This window comes from Leuresthes tenuis, unplaced genomic scaffold, assembly GCF_036924035.1.
Source record: "Leuresthes tenuis unplaced genomic scaffold, fLeuTen1.0.hap1 SCAF_20, whole genome shotgun sequence".
NCBI classification, from domain to species: Eukaryota; Metazoa; Chordata; class Actinopteri; order Atheriniformes; family Atherinopsidae; genus Leuresthes; species Leuresthes tenuis.
This window is the reverse complement of record NW_027325374.1, coordinates 23,235,465-23,257,608: the sequence shown is the minus strand read 5'-3', so window position 1 is coordinate 23,257,608 and position 22,144 is coordinate 23,235,465. Positions and strand designations below refer to the sequence as shown.

At 42.1% G+C, this 22,144-nt stretch overlaps 1 protein-coding gene across 1 annotated transcript; it reads left to right on the top strand.

Annotated features, from left to right (window-relative positions):
• The first annotated feature begins 305 nt into the window (after positions 1-305).
• Positions 306-21,779, top strand: naglu (N-acetylglucosaminidase, alpha). The gene is made up of 6 exons (XM_072373586.1): positions 306-780; positions 5,830-5,977; positions 11,286-11,432; positions 13,503-13,588; positions 18,613-18,869; positions 19,081-21,779. The coding sequence occupies exons 1-6, from the start codon at positions 368-370 to the stop codon at positions 20,286-20,288; spliced, it is 2,259 nt and encodes a 752-aa protein (XP_072229687.1). The 5' UTR covers positions 306-367; the 3' UTR covers positions 20,289-21,779.
• The last annotated feature ends 365 nt before the right edge of the window (positions 21,780-22,144 follow it).

The window sequence follows — 22,144 nt, the reverse complement described above, 5'->3', positions numbered from 1 at the left end:
GCAGTGTGCATGTGTTACACAGTCAGCTGCAGTGGAACAGAAAAACAATGAGATGTTTCATCTGTGAGCAGGTTCAACTGGTTTTTCTTCACCTTGGACTTTTATGCGTTAGTCGAGAGGGAGAGTTAGTCACGAGACATCACGCACTTTATCGGTCAAGCCACTTCCGAAATTGTAATGTCACATGATAGAATGATCACATGTATCAACGTGAAAGAAACTGCGTCCTCTCATTGGCTGACATTCAGAATAGAGGTGGCAGTTCTCTCGCGTTGATTGGCCAGTGAATATCGTTTCCTGGTTATCAGCAAATAAAGTGTTTTTTTAAAACCCCTTTCAGAGTGGTTTCATCTGAGCTGGTCTGAAAATGTCACTCAGATTCAGCTGCTGCGTGGCTCTGCTGCTTACCTTTTGTTTCACAGTAACTGCACACAGTAAGTTTCCCACTTTGGACCACATCAGACCGAAAGCTAGCGACAAGGCGCAGGGGAGAGCGGTGGTCGGGCTGCTCAAACGGCTGCTCGGTCACAGATCGACGGAGTTCATAGTTTCAGTCAACAGGAGTCTCTCCAATGACAGCCTCGATGTGTGTGAGCTCCGATCCACCAAAAATGATAAGATAGTCGCCACAGGCAGTTCAGGAGTGGCCGTGGCTTCTGGGATTTACAACTATTTGAAATATTTCTGCAACTGCCATGTTTCCTGGTGTGGAAACCAACTGGATGTGCCCAGTCCGCTGCCGAAGCTCAGCGGCGTCCTGCGCATTAACACACCGCACAGGTGAGCAGCCCAGCCTCCCTGGAGCAACTCAGCTGTTCACCACTGATGTCGTTTACAGGCAGGACAAAAATAAGCCCCATTCTCTTTGATTTTACACAAAAAAGATATTGATAAAAGTCATCTTCACCTGAGGAGAATCCAACCTCGGACGAACAACATGTGACATATGTTTGATATGTCTACCTATCTAATCTAATGACCAAACTGCTGAAAAACGTTCAAATTAGTCTCTAGGTAATCAGTATATTGACATTTTAAATGTACATACATTTCAGCTTGTATTGTAAAACAGTTTAAAAGCAAAGTCCCAGATGCTTTGCCTGGGTTAATAACCTGTTTCTCGGTTCCTTTCTACTCTTTGTGAGCAGCTCAAATCAACAGGAAATAGTCTTTGCTCCCCTCACAGGATATAAGGTTGTAGAAGAACCCTGGGGTGTAAAGGCAGTCTAACCTGTTCTATGCTGTCCTGTGACAAATAATAAGTGTGTGTGACTGTTGTAAATGTGAAGCTTTCATTTACTGTTAAATTTTACTGACCTCAGCAAAACTGCTTATTTGAAATAGTTTTCCCACCAAATCATTTTCAGGCTGGTGTACGCCGGATGTTGGGATGAGGTGTTGAGCTTTTTTAACAGCATCTGGGAACATCAAAAGATTTAAGTATTGTCATAAGAGCACTATGAACACTTGTGCTGTGGCCAGGCCCTTTTAAAGGATCCTTTCCTAAAATGATCTATTGTGCATTTGACCTGCATTGGCTCACCCCCGCTTTGACATGTGCGCAGTTATTAGATGTTACTGGCAAGCATGGCTCTGGATGGTTTTCCCAAGAACGTGACTCAGTGATTGATTACTTGATGCTTTAGTAAAAAATGGCAGTTAAATGCTTGGTTGAGACTTTGTTATATTGTGAAGAGATCAAAATGGATGATGTCAGGAGTGTTGTGACTTTTGGCTTGGGTCAGACTGGATGTCATTACCAACTCATCTGCAAATTCAACACAGCCTCTGTGTATTTGTACAACAGGTTTGGTTTGTGTTTTTGAAATGAAATTGTCACTAAGCTTTAAGGATCCTCAGGAGAACTGAAAGTCAGAATTTACTGGAGAATCAGATGTTAGATTGTCCACTTTCTTATTGATTGTCCTTTTATGCCCCTTTAGTGACATGATTATATATGCAGTAAGTCACAAAAAACATGCAGTCTGCTGACATGCAAGAGCAAAATACACTGCTCAAAAAATAAAGGGATTTTAACCCAGGTCTCCCACACAAAAGGTGGCATTCATACCACTACACTATCCAGTCCCAGTTAGGAAGCAACACTGGGGGAGCTGGGGGAGCTCCCATGTTGCACCTCTCCTCCCTCTGCTCTCTTTACTCTCCATGTACATATGCCATTCAGAGGGTCTACAAAATACATGATGAGATGAACTGGATTATAGCTATAGTTGGGTTCTGCTCCTTATCTGAGGGTAATTATCCTTGCTTGATATATGGCAGTGAATGAATGGAATCACTGGCACAAAGCATGTCATACCCAGGTACGATAGGTGGCGCTGTACCCATTTCAGCTATCCTAATAGAGCCACTTCCTGTTCACGTCTTCAGCAACAACAACAAACTCAGGCATTCAGAAAGATGGCGAACGCAGAGCGAGATGAAGCTGCGTCCTTCTCCATCTGTGATGAGCTGCTTATGGCGCATTCTCCATCGCGTTGTTTGTTTGTTTCTGACGGCGCCGACAACAACAGTAATATCGTCTCCTTTTGACTTCCGGGTGACGATGGCGGGAAAAAATCGAGCATGCGCAGAACGTTATCTCGGGGTCTTAATTCGATCACGAGTAACCCGATCCGATCCGTTTTTTTTTGTTTGTTTGTTTGTTTTTGTCAGATTAAGCTGTCTACATGAACTGAATAATTTAGTTTTAGTGTAATTTAGCCATTAATCCGATCCGATGGCACGCATGTAATCGCACTGACTGACTGTGAATCAGTTTCACCTGCTGTTGTGCAAATTGAACAGACAACAGGTGGGAATGAGAGGCAATTAGCAAGACAACCCCTATAAAGGAGTGGTACTGCAGGTGGTGACCACAGATAATTTCTCTGTCCTCATCCTTTCTGGTTGATGTTTTGGTCACTTTTGTATTTTGTCAGTGCTCTCACTCCTAGAGGTAGCATGAGGCGGTGTCTACAACCCACAGAGGTTGCTCAGGTAGTGCGGCTCATTCAGGATGGCACATCAGTGCGAGCTGTGGCAAGAAGGTTTGCTGTGTCTCTCAGCACAGTGTCCAGAGCATGGAGGGGATACCAGGAGACAAGCCAGTACACCAGGAGACTTGGAAGGGTCCGCAACAACCCAGCAGCAGGACTGCTACGTCCTCCTTTGTGCAAGGAGGAATGGGAGGAGCTCTGCCAGAGCCCTGTAAAATGACCAGCAGGCCACTAATATGCATGTTTCTGCTCAAACTGTCAGAAACAGACTCCATGAGGGTGGCATGAGGGCCCGATGCCCACAAGTGGGGCTTGTGCTCACAGCCCAACACCGTGCAGGGCGACTGGCATTTGCCAGAAAACACCAAGATTGGCAGATTCGCCACTGGCGCCCTGTGCTCTTCACGGATGAGAGCAGGTTCACACTGAGCACATGCGGCAGAGTCTGGAGATGCCGTAGAGAACGTTCTGCTGCCTGCAACATCCTTCAGCATGACCGGTTGGTGATGGGTCAGTAATGGTGTGTGGAGGCATTTCTTTGGAGGGCTGCACAGCCCTCATGTGCTAGCCAGAGGTACCCTGACTGCCATTAGGTACCAGGATGAGATCCTCGGACCCATTGTGAGACCATATGCTGGTGCAGTGGGCCCTGGGTTCCTTCTGATGCATGACAATGCTAGGCCTCATGTGGCTAAATGTGTCAGCAGTTCCTGCATGATGAAAGCATTGATGCTATGGCCTGCTCTGCCCGTTCCCCAGACCTGAATCCAATCCAGCACACCTGGGACATCATGTCTCGTTCCATCCACCAACACCACGTTGCACCACAGACTGTCCAGGAGTTGACTGATGCTTTAATCCAGGTCTGGGAGGAGATCCCTCAGGAGAACATCCGCCTCCTCATCAGGAGCATGCCCAGGTGTTGTAGGAAGGTCCTACAGGCAGGTGGAGGCCACACACACACTACTGAGCCTCATTTTGTTTTGACTTGTCCACTGAAGTTGGATCAGCCTGCCAGGAATGTGATTTTCCACTTTTATTTTGAGTAGGATTCCAAATCCAGACCTTCAAGGGATAATAATTTGATTTACGTCGGATCATTTTTGTTATTTTGTTGTCAACACATTCCAGCATGTAATGAATAACGATTTTCAACTGGAATATTTTATTCATTGAGATCTAGGAAGTGTTATTTTAGTGAACAATATATATATATATATATATATATAAAAATGGAGCTGCTTGAAACAACAGAGGATGAAGCGTACTGGCTTCATTAGGACTGTTACCCTCACCCTCAGTTTTTAATATTTCTGAGGGGTTGACCATAACTCGGTGTTCTAATCTGAAGGTTAGTATCTCAATCCCCAGCCCCTCCACATGTCAGAGTGTCCTTGGGCAAGACAATGATTTCCTAACCCAAAGTGCTTTACAGAGCAAAAGCAACATTTAGAAAAAACAGTTATCCAAATAACTTTCAACACAGCACAAGCGTGAACTGACAGTAGTCACATTAATAGAAAGACACAGAGCAGAGGTGAGGTGATTTAACTGAAGTTAAATAAACAAATCTCAGTATTGAATAAATAAAGACATTTCCCTTAATAAGGTTTTACTTATCATGATCACCTGGAGCACTGAACCAATTTTATTCTGAGCCAAATCAATGAGAGAAACGTGTTGGTGGTCAACTGGTGGTCACAGCATTTCCAAACTAATAAAATCCTGATTTTTACAATCGTCATCATTCAAAATCACAATTTATTATATATGAAGCAGATGTTTTGATCAAAATTGACATTGATAATTTAAGAACACACTGAGAGGCAATGTGGAGATCAGTACCTTGCCCAAGATTACCCTCCAATTTGAAGACTTCCACTACCTTCTGAGCTGCAGCTACCCCCATTAAAGTAACTTAAAGGCAGCGTCCGTGCAGTGAATTTAGCTGTACTTACATTTACCATGATCTCCCACAGAGGAAGTTTGAGGCAGCAGGGTGTCTGGAAGGTTTTCTCTCGCAGTCCAGTGTTGCCGTGTTGGACGTACTGTATACTGGGAGGGCAGTGGAGCTGCAGGAATCTTTAACATTCGTGTACAGTAGATCTAAAGTCTTATTTTCTCTCGTAGCGCATTTAACAAACTGGCATCAGTTTGATGTTCAGATACATAAGCTAGAGACCAGTGAAGGTCAATTGATGCTAGGAAACACATTTTATCCCATCCTTCAAGTTTATCAATTCAATCCCAGTATTGCTCGTAAGTAGTGACATTATAGACGGGGTTGGAGGATTCTGAAATGTTGCATGTAATTTATTAGCTGATACAGTACTCTGTTGATAATTGATGAACAATAGAGAATGATGCTAGGTTTCCGTTCTTAGCCCATTTTTTGACAAACCACAAATAAGAAACATGAATCGGACATGTTTCCGTTGATGGTTTGAAGTGAATAAATTTGACTGAGGCGGTACAGGTTATGTTAGTGGTAGTGTTAGGGGTTGTAATTCAGCAAATGAAGTAGCTGTCCGAACTGGAAACAAACCTAAAAACCTATCCACACAAGGAAAATGGAAATTGCTCTTCTTCAGAAAATGTTTTCATCTCTGGGAGATCAAACAGACCCAGAGGACCTTAAGGAAGCACATAACTTTTTTCCACAGTAATGCAAGTTATTAAAAATATTTTTTTTCATTTCCTTTCACCTTTTCTTATTCACATCTTCTAAATGTAAATAAGATAAATGTTATGTTGTGCTTTTATACATCATGTTGAAAGCTTACCTGTGTGGTAATAAAACTTACCAAGAAATTTCTGTTTCTATATTTAGATTCCGGTATTACCAGAACGTTTGCACTTTTAGCTATTCCTCTGTGTGGTGGGACTGGGTGAGATGGGAAAGAGAGATTGACTGGATGGCACTCAATGGAATCAACCTGCCACTTGCTTTCACTGGCCAGGAAGCCCTGTGGCAAGAGGTAAGAATGATGAATATATCTGGCCTTATAAAACAACCTTGTTTGAAGTGCTAAATGTCAAAATAGTGACACAAGCCACATACAGTGCTACTGAAAAATTGCAAACCCCTTTTCTCCCATGAATATGAAATACTGAAACATCTGATTCACAAGTGTGTAAACTTTTAAGGTTTTACTTTGAAAGTTACCTTCAAAGTTAGCTTACAAATAATAGAAACTGTAAATTGATATATGAACAGTTATGGACAGTCCAAGTTAAGACAAACCAAAACATAAGACGCTGTTGGGTGTCTATAAAAAGCTTTATCTAGCTCTATAAAGGTGGGTATTTAAAAAATATTTTAAATATTCCATTGACTCACCTGATCTGATTTATAAGAGATTATTCCGAAGGTTTGCTCTGAGAGAATAACAGCACAATCGCCATTTGTATTAAAGTTTGAGTGGGAATTAAAAAAAAAAAAGGGATGTGAAGATCAGAGTCATCAATTGGACAGTGGGGGTAGCATTGGTTGTATGATTGTGAAAGACTGTGATAGCCTTACCAAATTTAAGAACAACCTAGGACCGAAACCTCATTCTTGAGACTAGGGGTTGATAAGTGTTTGCACAGCAAACTGGCTCGTTAGACGCGGTTTTAAATTAAAGGTTTTCAAATATATTTGGGGAACCAAAATTGAATGCAGTACATTTTAGATTGTTCTTAAAAAGTGAGTAATGCCTCCAGGGGCAACCTAAAAAACAGAAAATGAGAGCTGAATGGGTAGAGTTGCACATAATTCTAAATTGACCATAGGAGTGACTGTGAGTGTGCATGGTCGTTTGTCTCTGTGTGATCCTTTGATGGAATGGCGACCTGTCGAGGTTGTACCCCGCCTCTTGGTCAATGGCAGCTGGGATAAGCTCTAGCCCCCCGTGACCCTGATTGGATTAAGTGGGTATAGAAAATGGATGGGTGTATGAATCCAATCACTGTAATGGAAAGGAAATCGAGATAAAACTGGATCCTAAACTATAAAAGATTTCCCAGACTTTAACTGAGATGAAAAATATTAAACCCTACACTGGGAAACATCTGGTGCAGTTGATAGTGGGATTTAAATATTGTGTTTGTTCTTGAAAGGAATACTTTTAAGGCCATGTTGTGCACTGCACTTTGGTCAACTTTGGTAGTTAAAATGTGCTTTTAAATGTGGGTAAAATGTTATCTATTCACCACTTGTCCCTTACATACATTGATCTTGTCCATTAACCTCTATTGTACATTTGCTAATTTTTGCTTTATTTTATCATTGCCATTGTAATCTTGCTACAGTTACTATCCCGAGTTTGTTGGTGTTGGCAATGTGTTAAAGTTGTCATTAAGTAGGTTTAGAGTAAGCGCATAGTCACAAGTTAATTCAGTTACTTTCATTGGGTGTTGGATGTTTTATTTCTTTGTTCATACTTAACATTAGCATCTAGGGGTGCGCATGACTAATTTATTAGTCTGAATGGCGCACATAGTCAAGAATTTTTTTATTAATTTTTTTAAAGAGTTGACTGATTTTTGTATGGCATGGCAACATTTCACTCAACTGGGCAACAAAGTCAAATGTACATTTTGCAGGCTGAAGCCAGTGTGATGAAACTGTCACAAAAATGTTGCGCTTCAGACTAGACGAACAAAAATGACTTGTAACTAAACGCTTGCGTAACAGCAAACAACTAAAACTTTTAACTGCTTTGGTGATTAATGTTAGTTTGATGATGATGTCACGATTAATCGACTTTAATGTGCTTGATTGGCGACCTCAAAAATCACTTATAAAGCCCATCCCTAGTTTGGACCCACCTTTGAGGATTGTTGTTTGGGAGAGGCCAACCCAGCACTTCCTGACTTCAGGTGTTGGTGACATCCTAGATTACATGAGAGGATAAAACCAAGTGGAGGTATTGGAACGGGTATATTTTCCAAGTTGTTTGGTTAGTATTTGAGTTTTGAATGAGTTTATTGATGTTGTTGGATTTGTTTGGAAAAAAAAAGTTACTGTGTAAATTGACCTTTTGAGAAATGGTAGTCCAAAGCAAAACAGGTGTGCATTCAATTGTGTATATTGGCTGTTAGATTTTGAGCTTTTTTGGACTTAAGACATGATATGTTTTAAATGTGTTTTACAACTACATTTTGGCTTCTTGAGGTTGGGAGATTTTTCCAATCGTATGATGGAGAATACTGGAAATTTATGCTCATGTAGCGCTCTAGATATGAAATTCATGTAATTTTCATTTACCTTGAGGGGCACCACCTCCCTTCCAAATTGGGAGGAAACAGGATCAGAAGTTATAAACTTATTAGCTTATTACTGAAGGAGAGAGTTCTCATCTGAATTGACCAGAATTACTTAAGAAACATAAAACACAGCTAGTGATTATATATGGTTATTTATTTAACATTAACAGAAACCTTAAGATTCGCTCAGGACATATAGTGATATAATGACTTAACACTACAGTGTTGGTTATTAGCAAAGGGCTGGGATTAGAGAGATATGGGACCTTTTGTCTTGATATCACTTCTAATACAGGTCTCGTACTAAATAGTGGGATAGCTTATTAACGGTGGGTAAAGTATTGGTTAAATCAAATCGGCACCTGTGTTAGCACCAACCACAGCACAAAACTTAAAAGGGGCCTGCAGCCTTACTGTGAGTAGAGTCACTGGCGAGGTCTGCCAGGTGGTAAGCCCTCAGGGTTTCTAAACACCCTTTCTTTTAGGCGGGGACTTTAACCTCCCTAATCACTTCTTTTATTTTTTGTCTTTTATTTTATTTTCTAAGGTTGGGACTTAAACCCACCGTACTTTGGCAGGGACTTTCAACCCTCCTTCCTTTTTCTAAGGCGAGGACTCAAACCTCTCATATATTTATAAAAATGTTACTCACGATTCAGCTGTTTTTTCTTTTTCTTGGTCTCATCCACTGTCCGTTGTAGAACTGCGCTTGGATGCCGTCATTCGCAAAGAGTTTTGCCAGAAAGGGCCTTCTCTGGCGAACGGAGAATTTTAGCCCCGTGCGTCTTTCCTCCGACCTCGTCGGGCTGTGCACAGTCTACAGAGTTTCGGCCCTCCCGGTAGAAACCCTCGTACAAAGTGTTCGCGTCCGGCTCGAAGGACCAAAATGTTAGAAAAATTAACTCGCAGACAACGGCATGCAACCAAGAAATCCCTCAGAGGCCTCAGAATTTTACTTGCAAGGGGAGAACAACACACGAACCTTCTCTCTGCAGATTCACAAGAGTTCTCCAACGAGTGGTTGCCTCCCTTGCTCTTTTATTAGGTGACACACACACACATACATACAATCCTCTATGTGCCCAGGTCTGGTATATCTCCTGAGTTTGGAGTCATCCCCTTATTTGGGGAGCTATAAAGATAACGATCCGTGGGGAGACAACATTCCTTCTTAAAACACAGTTCTCTTTGTCTCCCAACTTCTCCTTGTGAAGTTTTGACATGAAATGGCCTCTCTGGCTGTGACTTTTATATAATGATAATATGCAAACTTTTCTGACAGTCCGCCAGGTGGTCAGCCCTCAAGGTTCTTTCCGTGGTCAGAACCCCAAGCTGATATTTCTGGGTCCCGGCCGGTTCCACTGGTGTTATAGGCGCTTTCTTGCTTCCTGCTAGTGATGGGAATTTCGGCTCTTTTTAGTGAGCCAGATCATTTGGCTCAGTTCACCAAGAAGATCCGGCTCTTTCGGCTCCCAAATGGCTCTCCATTTTACCACTAATACTTTTAGAATTAAGAATTCATTAACTAATTCAGCATTCTACATTTAAAATCAGCTCCAGGGACTCCAGAGCAGTCCCCAGCACAGAGCCAGCCTTCTTTATCAGTTTGTTGAGTTTCTTTGAGTCTCTGGCTCTAATGATGCTGCAAAGTAGACTGTACTCTCCGCCACAGGCTGATAGAAGATAGAAAACATCTTGGTGCAAACACTGAAGGATCTGTTTCCTACAGTCTTTTATGTACCTAATTGTTGACAGCTTCAGTGTCTGTTGTCCAGGTGAACACAAAGTATTTGTTGTCTTCCTCCACATCCAACTCTTTTCTCAGGATGAAAATGGTGTTAGACTCATTCCTGGTCTTCTAAATATCAAAATTAGGTTATTGTTCCCATACCATGCCACAGAGTAATTGATCAACTTCCTATGCTGAGCAAGAACTGCAGAGTCAGAGTATTTCTGGAGATGACAGGACTCTGAGTTATAAGTTAAGTCTGAGGTATAGAGAGTGAAGAGAAACGGCGAGAGTACAGTCCCCTGTGGTACTCCTGTGCTGCTGACCACCTTCTCAGACACACAACTCTCCAGTCTCACAAACTGTGGTCTGTTTGTCAGGTAGTCAATGATCCAGGGGGTTGTGGAGGCATCCACCTGGATTTTCTGCTGCTTCTTACATAACAGTGCAGGCTGTATTTCATTAACAGCTCCGGAGAAATCAAAGAACATGATCCTCACTGTGCTGCCTGCTGTGTCCAGATGACAGTGGCTTTATCAAAGTAGATAGATTATGGCATCTTCAACACCAACCCAAGGACAATAAGCAAACTAGTGGGTCAAAGGTGTTCACTTGACTTCTGAGGCAAGCCAATAACAGTCTCCACAGGACTTTCATGATGTAAGATATTAGGACAATGGGTCAGTAGTCCCCGAGGAAAGATTGATGAGACATTTTTGGTACTAAAACAAGGCAGGATGTCTGGGACATTCTCCTGACTCGGGCTTAAAGAGGTGCTGTAGAATCCCACCTAGCTGTTTTGCACAGGTCTTCAGGACCATGAGCTGACACCATCTAGACCTGCAGCTATGTTCTGGTTCAGTTGCCTCTTCATGCTGGTGGGGGAGGCAGAGGAGGTTTCAGTCAGCATGGTTGCATGCACCCTGGAGTCCAGCTACGGTTGCAGCTAAACTTGGCCAGTCGGTTGGACCTCTGACCTTGTCCCACTATATATGCATGGGAGTGGAATTGAGCTTTTAACTTACCCATTTCTGATGCCTCAGCACTGTGGAATGTTTGAGGAAATCCTCAAACTGACACTCTGAAGGTAAAATGGCAAAAGAACCTGTTTCTACACACAGACTGTTACAATGTTTGTTTTATATTTTATTGTTTGTAAGGTGGCTTTATAAATAGTCATTTAAATTCAGAAAGTCCAACAGAAATGATAGAGGGCATTGACAGAGGTAGATGGTCTATTCATGTTTTAATACTGTTGTGCAGCTGGATGTATCTATAAACTAATGAGTTCTTTATTTCACCTTTAGGTGTACCGTGCTCTTGGACTAAACCAGTCAGAAATTGAAGAATTCTTCTCTGGACCAGCATTTCTTGCCTGGAACCGCATGGCGAATGTATACAAGTTTGGTGGGCCTCTGCCACAGTCCTGGCATGTGAACCAACTGCACCTCCAAGTATTGACAGCTCCTTGAAATTCAACACACTAAAGTTAGCGTGTAGAATCAGAGCTTCCGTAATGAGAAAATCATAGGCTGTGACTGACAATGAAAGGGCTACAAGCACTCAGTTTTACAAAGTGTGTTTTCTTTCCAAATAACAAAGAAAAAGCAGATTCCTTGAAAGATATAATCATATTTAGAGATGCATGATTGATTGGTCAGTTACCAGAATCATCCTGCTTTCACCCTGATCTGTCTGCCAGTCTCATATAGTAGATACCACCGTGCGCACCACTCCGCGTACACGAACGCGTCGCGTAGTTGTTCTGTGTTCCATTTTCAGATGCAGATGGTGCAATCGATCCGATACGAAATGCAGACATACAAGCTTTTGCATGACACGATTCGTTTGTTCACTGAGGACGGAGAAAGAGTTCTGTTTCTGTTTTTTTTTTGCTTTCTCACATAAGACACAAAGTCAATGACAAACATTTGTAAGTTCAGCATCAGAATCTGCATGTGTGTGTGAACAACATTTGTCAAACAGTGACAGACGCGCACACGCTACTTCATACGTACTTCATGTGTTTGCAGCAGCGCACACCAGCACACTTCGTTGTTTTCTGAGGAAAGAATTCTTTGCATATCTATACACCAATTTACAAATCTTTTGGTATGAAGTTATGGATATACATATGAATGGCATATCCATAGCCTTCATGTCTTAAAGTGCAACACTCAGATTAACCCCAGTAACTAAAAGTGGAGGAACATCTAGCAAGAACTAGCTTTTTAAAAAGTCTGTATATGCACTAAAACAAAATTTTGTGCTGTTTTGATATTAGAGTTTTGTGCACCTTAAGAAAATCTGTACTTAGCAGTGAAATAGGTTGAGGGAATTGTTTATGTTTGTGCAAGGCAACTTACACTGGCAGATAGGGTAGGTGGGTCTTGCACTACTGGAGGTAGTACCTTTCCTGTAGGGGATTTGAACCCATGTCACCCATATGGAAGGTAGAAATTATACCACTACACTATCCAGTCCTGACAGCCTTATCATGATGAGCCAGCCAACAACAGTTGTGTGACGAGAACCAGTGGAGGTCGGAGCGAGATTGCTGCTGAGTTAGTGATACTTGCTAATGATTGCTAAGGTTGTTTTTACTGTACTGCAATGTTTGCCATCACATATTAGAATGTAACAAACTAGATGTGGTTGTATACTACTGCAGTATTAAACAGGACGCAAAACAGAACCTAATGGATTATTCGGCAGTATTAATCAAATCACAATGTCTAAAAAAGCAAAGCTACATTTTACAGAGAGTCAAAATTAGGGAGTAAATCAAGGGATACTTGAAAATGAGCTATTCAATTAAAAAAGAAATTTAAAAAATGACTTGTACAAGGCTGCGATTCCCTCTTCTGTTACTTTATCTTGTTGCTTCATCATTGTCAGTCACTTGTACACCAGTGCTAGGAGGAAGATCACCACCTTTCTTGGTTCTGGTTCTGTGGGAGGTTCTTTCTTTTATAAGATAATTCTCCTCTCCACTGTCACCCACTGGCTCGAGTATGCTCAGGAGTGTTTTGAACTGTTAAATTCAGTTCAGTTTCATTTATATGTTTATATGTCAAATTACAACAAATGTATTCTGAGTTGACTTCAAAGACACAGTCAAGAAAATTCTTATCCAGTTCATAGTAATACAACCATAATCCAAACAAATCAGATTAATTAAAATATAAATTAGTCCAATTCACACAATATCAAATAAACAAATTAAAAAATCTTTTAAAAATCTCAGCTGACAGATTACGCAGAAATATCTCTTCGATTCAGCCCTCTGTCCAGAGCATACATGAAGAGACACTGAAGAGAAAAACTCCCTTTCAACAGGAAGAAACCTCCATCAGAACCAGAACCAGCAAGAGCGGCCGTGAATGTGGATTAGGCCTCTTTACCCATTAAGAATCTTTTTGATATTCCAGTTTTCATCATGTTCAGATATGTAGACGGATGACCTTTGGTTGATAACTTGTTGTGCAGTGAATCCTCTCATCATTTCTCCTCTCTCCTCACAGTTTCAGATCTTAGCACGAATGAGGGCTTTTGGCATGATCCCTGTGCTGCCAGCCTTCTCTGGCAACATTCCCAAAGGAATTCTCAGGTGACTCATACTTTAAAGTCTGTCTTTAAAAAAAAAAAATTAATATTTGTGATCTTTTCTCAAATAATTCAAACTTATAGATAACTGGGGACTGATAGCAACATTGACATTTAAACGTTTAAAACACTATAATCTTGCTTGAAGATGGACATTAAAGAATTGTGACCAACCTGTGCACTAAATCTTTAGACAAGTTGTCTAAAAATCAACTTGTCGAAGTTATCAGGTAGACAAGCTGTGTCATATTTCTCATTGACCTCAAACATGTCTTTAATATTTTTGTGCTGACACAGCTCTTGTCAGCCACCAGATATGATGATATGCTTGCAATAACTGGCCCGTCTGAGATATGTCTAAACAGAAAACATTAGAGCAGTGCATCCCAACCATCTTTTCCAAAAAGCTTCCCCGCTCTACAAAAAAAGCTACGTCCCCAACGAGCTGCCACAGCTTTCTGCCAAGTGTAGAGGACTTTTTTTCTGCTTGAATGATTCATAGGTCAGAGTTCAGTGGCGGTTAACAAAGAAAAACACATTCCTCTGAAAATGCTCAGATACAAGGACTGAAAGAGAGTAAAAAAGCAGAAAATGTCCAAAGAAAAAACTTCAGAAAGCTGGAGAACTATTGATCAGGACTCTGGGTCGACACTGGATCAGGATTCTGGATTAGGACACTGGGCCTGAACCTGGACCTGGACTCTGGACCTGGACACTGTATCAAGACTCTGGATCAGGAGTCTAGATCAGGACTCTGGACCTGGACACTGGATCAGGACTCTGGATCAGGAGTCTAGATCAGGACTCCGGACCTAGACACTGGATCAGGACTCTGGACACAGACACTGGATCAGTACTTTGGACCTGGACACTGGATCGGACTCTGGATCACACTGAATCTGGATTCTGGATCAAGACTCTGGTTCAGGATACTGGATCGGACTCTGGATCACACTGAATCTGGATTCTGGATCAAGACTCTGGTTCAGGATACTGGATCGGACTCTGGATCACACTGAATCTGGATTCTGGATCAGGATACTGGATCAGGACTCTGGATCAGGACACTGGATCTGAACCTGGACTCTGGATCAGGACACTGGATCACGACTCCAGAAGCGGACACTGTATCAGGACTCTGGTTCAGGATTCTGGATCAGGACACTGTATCAGGACTCTGGACGCGGACTCTGAAACAGGATTCTGTATCAAGACACTGGATCAGGACTCTGGCTCAGGATTCTGGATCAGGACTTTGGCTCAGGACACTGGATCAGGATTATGTATCAGGACACTTGATCAGGATTGTGGATCACACTGGAACAGGATTGTGGATCAGGACACTGTATCAGGACTCTGGATCAGGACACTGGGTCAGGATTGTGGATCAGGACACTGTATCAGGACTCTGGATCAGGACACTGGATCAGGACTCTGGCTCAGGACTCTGGCTCAGGACTCTGGATCAGGACTCTGGCTCAGGACTCTGGATCAGGACTCTTACTCAGGATTATGTATCAGGACACTGGATCAGGATTGTGGATCAGACTGGATCAGGATTGTGGATCAGGACACTGTATCAGGACACTGGATCAGGATTGTGGATCACACTGGATTAGGATTGTGGATCAGGACACTGGATCAGGACTCTGGATCAGGACACTGGATCAGGACTCTGGATCAGGACACTGGATCAAGATTGTGGATCACACTGGATCAGGATTGTGGATCAGACTGGATCAGGATTGTGGATCAGGACACTGTATCAGGACACTGGATCAGGATTGTGGATCACACTGGATTAGGATTGTGGATCAGGACACTGTATCAGGACACTGGATCAGGACTCTGGATCAGGACACTGGATCAAGATTGTGGATCACACTGGATCAGTATTGTGGATCAGGACACTGTATCAGGACTCTGGATCAGGACACTGGGTCAGGATTGTGGATCAGGACACTGTATCAGGACTCTGGATCAGGACACTGGATCAGGACTCTGGCTCAGGACTCTGGCTCAGGACTCTGGATCAGGACTCTGGCTCAGGACTCTGGATCAGGACTCTTACTCAGGATTATGTATCAGGACACTGGATCAGGATTGTGGATCAGACTGGATCAGGATTGTGGATCAGGACACTGTATCAGGACACTGGATCAGGATTGTGGATCACACTGGATTAGGATTGTGGATCAGGACACTGGATCAGGACTCTGGATCAGGACACTGGATCAGGACTCTGGATCAGGACACTGGATCAAGATTGTGGATCACACTGGATCAGGATTGTGGATCAGACTGGATCAGGATTGTGGATCAGGACACTGTATCAGGACACTGGATCAGGATTGTGGATCACACTGGATTAGGATTGTGGATCAGGACACTGTATCAGGACACTGGATCAGGACTCTGGATCAGGACACTGGATCAAGATTGTGGATCACACTGGATCAGGATTGTGGATCAGGACACTGTATCAGGACTCTGGATCAGGACACTGGGTCAGGATTGTGGATCACACTGGATCAGGATTGTGGATCAGGACACTGGATCAGGACACTGGATCAGGACTCTGGATCAGGACACTGGATCAGGATTGTGGATCACACTGGATCAGGATTGTGGATCAGGACTCTGGATCAGGACACTGGATCAGGATTGTGGATCACACTGGATCAGGATTGTGGATCAGGACACTGGATCAGGACACTGGATCAGGACTCTGGATCAGGACACTGGTTCAGGACTCTGGATCAGGACACTGGATCAGGATTGTGGATCAGGACTCTGGATCAGGACACTGGATCAGGATTCTAGATCATCACACTGGATCAGGATTGTGGATCACACTGGATCAGGACACTGTTGTATAATCTCACTCCTAAACAAACCAGGATCATATGACCATCCTGTTTAGATAAAGTAATTATTACCTGCGACTATTTTACTGTACTTTAATATAGCTGTGATTGGGTACACTTTGGAAAGGGTAGGCACTCTCATAATTACTAAATGTACCATCTATCACAGAGACAGTTTACTAATGAGGAAAAACTGTTATATAACTGCAGCTACAGCAGCATCAGTGCTAACGCCTGACGACCGTTGTATTTTATTCTTAAACAAAATGTTCCATTCAAAACCAGGAAACAAAAATGGAATTACTTCCGTTGGATCAAGCATTGCACTCAAACTTGAACACCAGTGGAAGGCCAACACATCTGAAGACACACAGATACACACCCTAACCATTAAGAATGACATTTTAATTGATCAGTGAGCAGTAAAGGATACTAGATCAGCTTCCTGCTGATAAATGATATCCAGCAAAAAACATCATCCTAGATTACTGTAAATGTGACTAATAGTTATTAAAGGTTCCTTCTCACCTTTTCAAGATTCTGATGCCCACCTGCTTGGTGAATATCTGATTTATTTTATAAATATAGTGGAAAATATCAGAACTCCATTTTGGTAGTTTCAACAGAGCGTACGTTCTCCCAGATGACCTCCTCATTCTGCATTCTAGATATTGTTCCCACTATGCTGCTTAAAGGTCAACCCTGTTATCTTTGACATGTGTTGTCCAGACAGTTTAAAAAATGCAGCTACTTATCACTGCTAAAGGAACCTAATTTGGACCTTTTATCTATAAGCGACCACAGACCAGACTAAGTTATGGAGAGAGTAATTTCTGCACCAATCAGCTGCTGCTGAGCACAGATGGAGGAGATAATGCCGATTACACCATCCTCCGACATAGTTTAAGGACTTTGCTTTAGCTTATTACACTCATAACTCTTATACCTCTATTCAGGCCAAAGCGGTTCAGAGGCAATTGGTTCTGGCTCAGTATTTCTGATTTTCCACATCCACTACAGAGCCACCCCATCTGTCCTAACACATGCTTGACCCTGCCTCTGTCCCTGTGTCTGGCTCATTTTCTCTTCAAACAGTGTCTTATAGTCACCAGTCTGGTTTTAGATGCTGTTTTAGTCAGTAGTTGGAGTTAGTGAACACTGTCAGTGAGGCCTACTTCAGACACTAACCGATACTGAAGAAGAGCAGTGCAAACAGGATTTCTACATGCTGTAAGAAGTGGGATCAACAGCAGCTACCTCCTGTACTCCCTGCTCTGCTGTTTGCTGGAGCACATTCTTCAGGTGACTGGACTGTATCTTTGTGGAAGTAAACTTGTCTGAGTTAACTTTACCACTTCATTTTTGGGATGGAATGCTGAATTAAAAGTACATGTTATTACATGATTTTTTTCCAACTTTGATGCTTTTACCACCTCTAAAATTTGTGGGAAAAAACAAAAATTTGATTCTAATTATTATCGCACCGAGTAATTGGAAAAATATGAGATGTACATTTTTTCAGTGAGGACATTAAAGGGGGAAACACTTGACAACAGTGATAAACATAGCCTTAGAGACTGTTGAGCAAGGCAGTGGCAAACTGAGGTGAATGCTGCACAGGTCATTGGTAATTGTTCCAGGTGCGACTGGACCCAACCCTAAATAAAAGGTTGGACAGCAGGAATAACACACTGAGCATGTTGCAGCTTAACCCCGCCCCCAGCCCCTGACATAAGCGGTTCTTTGCTCTGGCCCATCAGAGAGTTGGTGCCACAGTAATGTTTTTATTTCATATTCACTCAGCCATATTCATCACTTTTGTTCTTGAATTATAGGGTTCCACAACATAAATTACTATAAGACTGAAAAGATTTGCCCTTATCCCTGTTAAATGGTGACTGCATCACTCCTTTCCCCTTGATGGCAGGTTTATAAACCCACCTTTTAATGCACATATTCCGAAACAGAAGCCTGTTCAGACATCACTTTGCATGAATCCGTTTTCAAACAAATGATATAAAGTTCAAAATAAAAGTTTAACTAAATCTTTCTTTCCTAACACTGTTTTTTTTTTCACACTCTCTGTCCCCTGCATCTTGTCTCTTTCAGTGTATTACTGTGTGGCCTGAGATTCTTCACTAATGTGCTACTTGTGTTCCAGGCTTTATCCAGAAGCCAATGTAACCAGACTGGGGCCTTGGGCTCAGTTCAACTGCAGCTACTCATGCTCCTATATCTTAGACCCCCGTGATCCACTTTTCCTCCAGATCGGCGCACTCTATCTGTCCCAGGTGGTAAAGATATTTGGCACGGATCACATCTACAACACTGACACCTTTAATGAGATGACTCCACCTTCTTCTGAGCCCACCTACCTGTCTGCAATCAGTCGCTCCGTCTTTGCCTCGATGACTGCCGGTGGGTATCTGAGTGAATAACATGCTGTCCACGTTTTAAACCTGCCAGTCATGCAGTGCTGATCAACTGTCTTAATGCTGATTTTCTTTTTTCTTCTATACAAGTACAAAAAGGGACCTAGTTTGATGGCCCATGGATGACACATTACCTCAAGCTAACAAAAGAACTGTCCTGTTTTTTACTCTTGTTCTTTGTTTGTTTTCCTCCTCAGTTGATCCTAAAGCAATATGGCTGATGCAAGGCTGGCTGTTCTTCAGTGATGCCAAATTCTGGAAGCCTGCACAGATTCAGTCACTACTAAATGGAGTGCCCCTCGGGCGAATGATTGTGCTTGATCTGTTTGCAGAGACTGAGCCAATTTTCTCCAACACAGAATCTTTTTATGGACAGCCCTTTATTTGGTGTATGCTGCACAACTTTGGGGGCAACAGTGGTTTCTTTGGCACCGTTGAAAGCATCAATTCAGAGCCATTCAAAGCCATGCATTTCCCAAATTCGACCTTGGTAGGCATAGGCATGACACCTGAGGGTATTGAGCAGAATCCTGTGATTTATGAGCTTATGAGCGAGCTGGCTTGGCGCAAGGAGCCAGTCAACTTGGCCAAATGGGCTTCACTATATGCAATGCGCCGCTACGGCAGCACACAAGAGAACCTGACTGCTGCATGGAAGCTCTTATTCGCCAGCGTTTACAACTGCACTGTGCAGCATTACAGAAACCACAACCACAGCCCCCTGGTGCACAGGCCTTCCTTCCACTTGAATACTGGCCTTTGGTATGACCCTGCTGACTTGTTTGAAACTTGGAGACTGTTTATGGAAGCAGCTCCTTCTCTGATGTCCAAGGAGACCTTCCGGTATGATCTTGTGGATGTGACTCGGCAGGTCCTACAAGTCCTGACAACATCGTTTTACCAGGATATCGCAGACGCTTTCCAGAATAAAAAGATGCCAGAGCTGCTGACTGCAGGTGGTGTGCTGATATATGACCTCTTGCCTGAACTAAGTCGTTTATTGAATAGCAACCGCTACTTTCTGTTGGGGACATGGTTAGAGCAGGCACAATCCATAGCTCTGGATGAGATGGAGGCACAACTCTATGACATGAATGCCAGAAACCAGCTCACTCTGTGGGGTCCCAATGGTGAGATCCTGGACTATGCCAGCAAGGAGTGGGGGGGTCTAATGGAGGACTACTATGCCCAGCGATGGGGGCTATTTGTCCAAACACTTGTGGAGTGTCTGGATAGTGGACTACCTTTCAGTCAGAACACCTTCAACCAGGAAGTTTTCCAGGTAGAAAAGGGATTCATTTACAATGGCAGAAAATATCCAACCAAACCTCAGGGAGACACTTATGAGATTGCCCACAGAATCTTCCTCAAGTACTATCCACAAGCCCTTAAGAGACTCCAATAAGTAGAGATTCCAACAACTGTTTCAAGTCACAGCAAGAAGAATGTGTTCCTCCAGCTTGGTTTCCATGTCTTTTCCATCCATAACACGCAATCAACATTAGAACGTGTTGTTTACAAGAACAAACTGGAATCTATCAGATAAATATGACTTAAACCAGCCTAATGCAGTTCCTTTAATCCCAATAACATGTTCAAGTCTCTGTAACAGAATGCTGTGATCGATCGTATCAAATGCAGCACTGAGATCCAACAGGACAAGCACAGAAACAAGTCCGTTATCAGAGGCTAAGAGGAGATCATTGTTAACTTTCACCAGTGCTGTTTCTGTGCTATGATGCACTCTGAATCCTGACTGAAACTCTTCAGATTATGTTTTACAGAAATGATTGTCTTGCATAAATTTAAGGATTGGGGAGTAGGCTTCTTAATACAGTTTTGATGACTGTAATCTTGAATTAATATTGAATGCCTGGTACATAGTTAAACAAGAAGGGCTTACTTATCAGATATCAAATGACGCGTGTGTTTAGAGAGGAATGCCCCGTAACAGTCTGCATGGGATCGTTGACATGTAAATAATTTAGTACAGACAGATGTTTTTGGGTGAAAACAGTCCAAATCCAAATCAGGTCCTACAGCTGTTTGATCAGCTGTACCTAATGATACTTGTGTAAGAAAGCTGGGAAGATTTTTTTTTCTCTCATTGGATCTGCTCCATTATTTAAAAAGCAGATCTACTTAGATTTACTGAGGGCAATTTTGTACATTATCTTTCCAGGTGTTCATGATCATTTTTGCAGATAATACCAAGACGATATCTACATGTGACTGATGAGCTTATTTCTATCTTTCTGTCACATTGGAGAGTCAGAGCTTCAAAAGAGCTCAAACTAATCTTGGGTCTAGGACTGATTAGTAATCCTGATCTGAAGATAGCTGCCACTCCTCCTCCTCTGCCTGTGGTTGGAGGAACGTGAACATTTAAATAGTCAGAGGGAGTTGATTCATTAATGCTAACATGATCCTCCTGCTGCAGCCAGGTTTCTGTAAGACAAAATATATCAAAAATGATGATCACATTTCAAATCATTCACTAACAGAGACTTCGAAAGGAGAGATCTAATATTCAGCAAACCACATTTAATAGTTTGATGTTTTTGTTCAGTTCAAGTTTTTGAGGATTTTATGAATTGCTCCATTGTCTGATTTATTTAATTTGGGTCATTTTTCATCGCAGACAGGACACTCGTGTGGGTTTTTAATGTACATGCCACTTATATTGTTAATGTTGGGGATTATTGAATGAAATGCAGCGCGTTGATGATTTTACTTTCTGATAAATGGAAATTTAGAACATTACTTGAGAAAAGATTTTTACAGTACACAAACATGTAATGTGCCAGACAACATTCAATATTTCATGGTTTGTCTGTATTATTAAAAGATCCTTCTGTTTGTTTGTTTTTTAATTAAAGAGATGTGATTCCTTAAATCAGCGGTCATAATTTTCTTGGGGATTTGTGGGACAATATCTGCTTTGTGCTCCACGCCACCATTATATTAACCTTTGCTGCTCTTTGTGCTCTATGCTGCCACCTGTTGGTCACTGAGGTGAACACACCACATTAAGAGCTAATGCAGAGCTAAGAGCTAAATGCAAATATTAAAGACATCGCTATAGATAAATATTATTTCAGTTTCCATAAAGAAGGCCAACTGGCAGTTTTTAACACCTTAAGATCCAAGGTCCAAAAATGATGTGTAGAAGATAATCGCTATCAAAACAGTTCTTTGAAAGACTTGAACAACCTGTTATTATAACATTAGATTTGAGATGCCATTTTCACATGAGAAACT

Bases quoted from the DNA above. Each gene is read 5' to 3' on its own strand.
- naglu (XM_072373586.1), top strand. From the start codon at position 368: ATGTCACTCAGATTCAGCTGCTGCGTGGCTCTGCTGCTTACCTTTTGT. The intron at 5,978-11,285 runs GTAAGAATGATG...TTTCACCTTTAG, and splicing joins AGGAAGCCCTGTGGCAAGAG to GTGTACCGTGCTCTTGGACT. The intron at 13,589-18,612 runs GTGACTCATACT...CTTGTGTTCCAG, and splicing joins ATTCCCAAAGGAATTCTCAG to GCTTTATCCAGAAGCCAATG.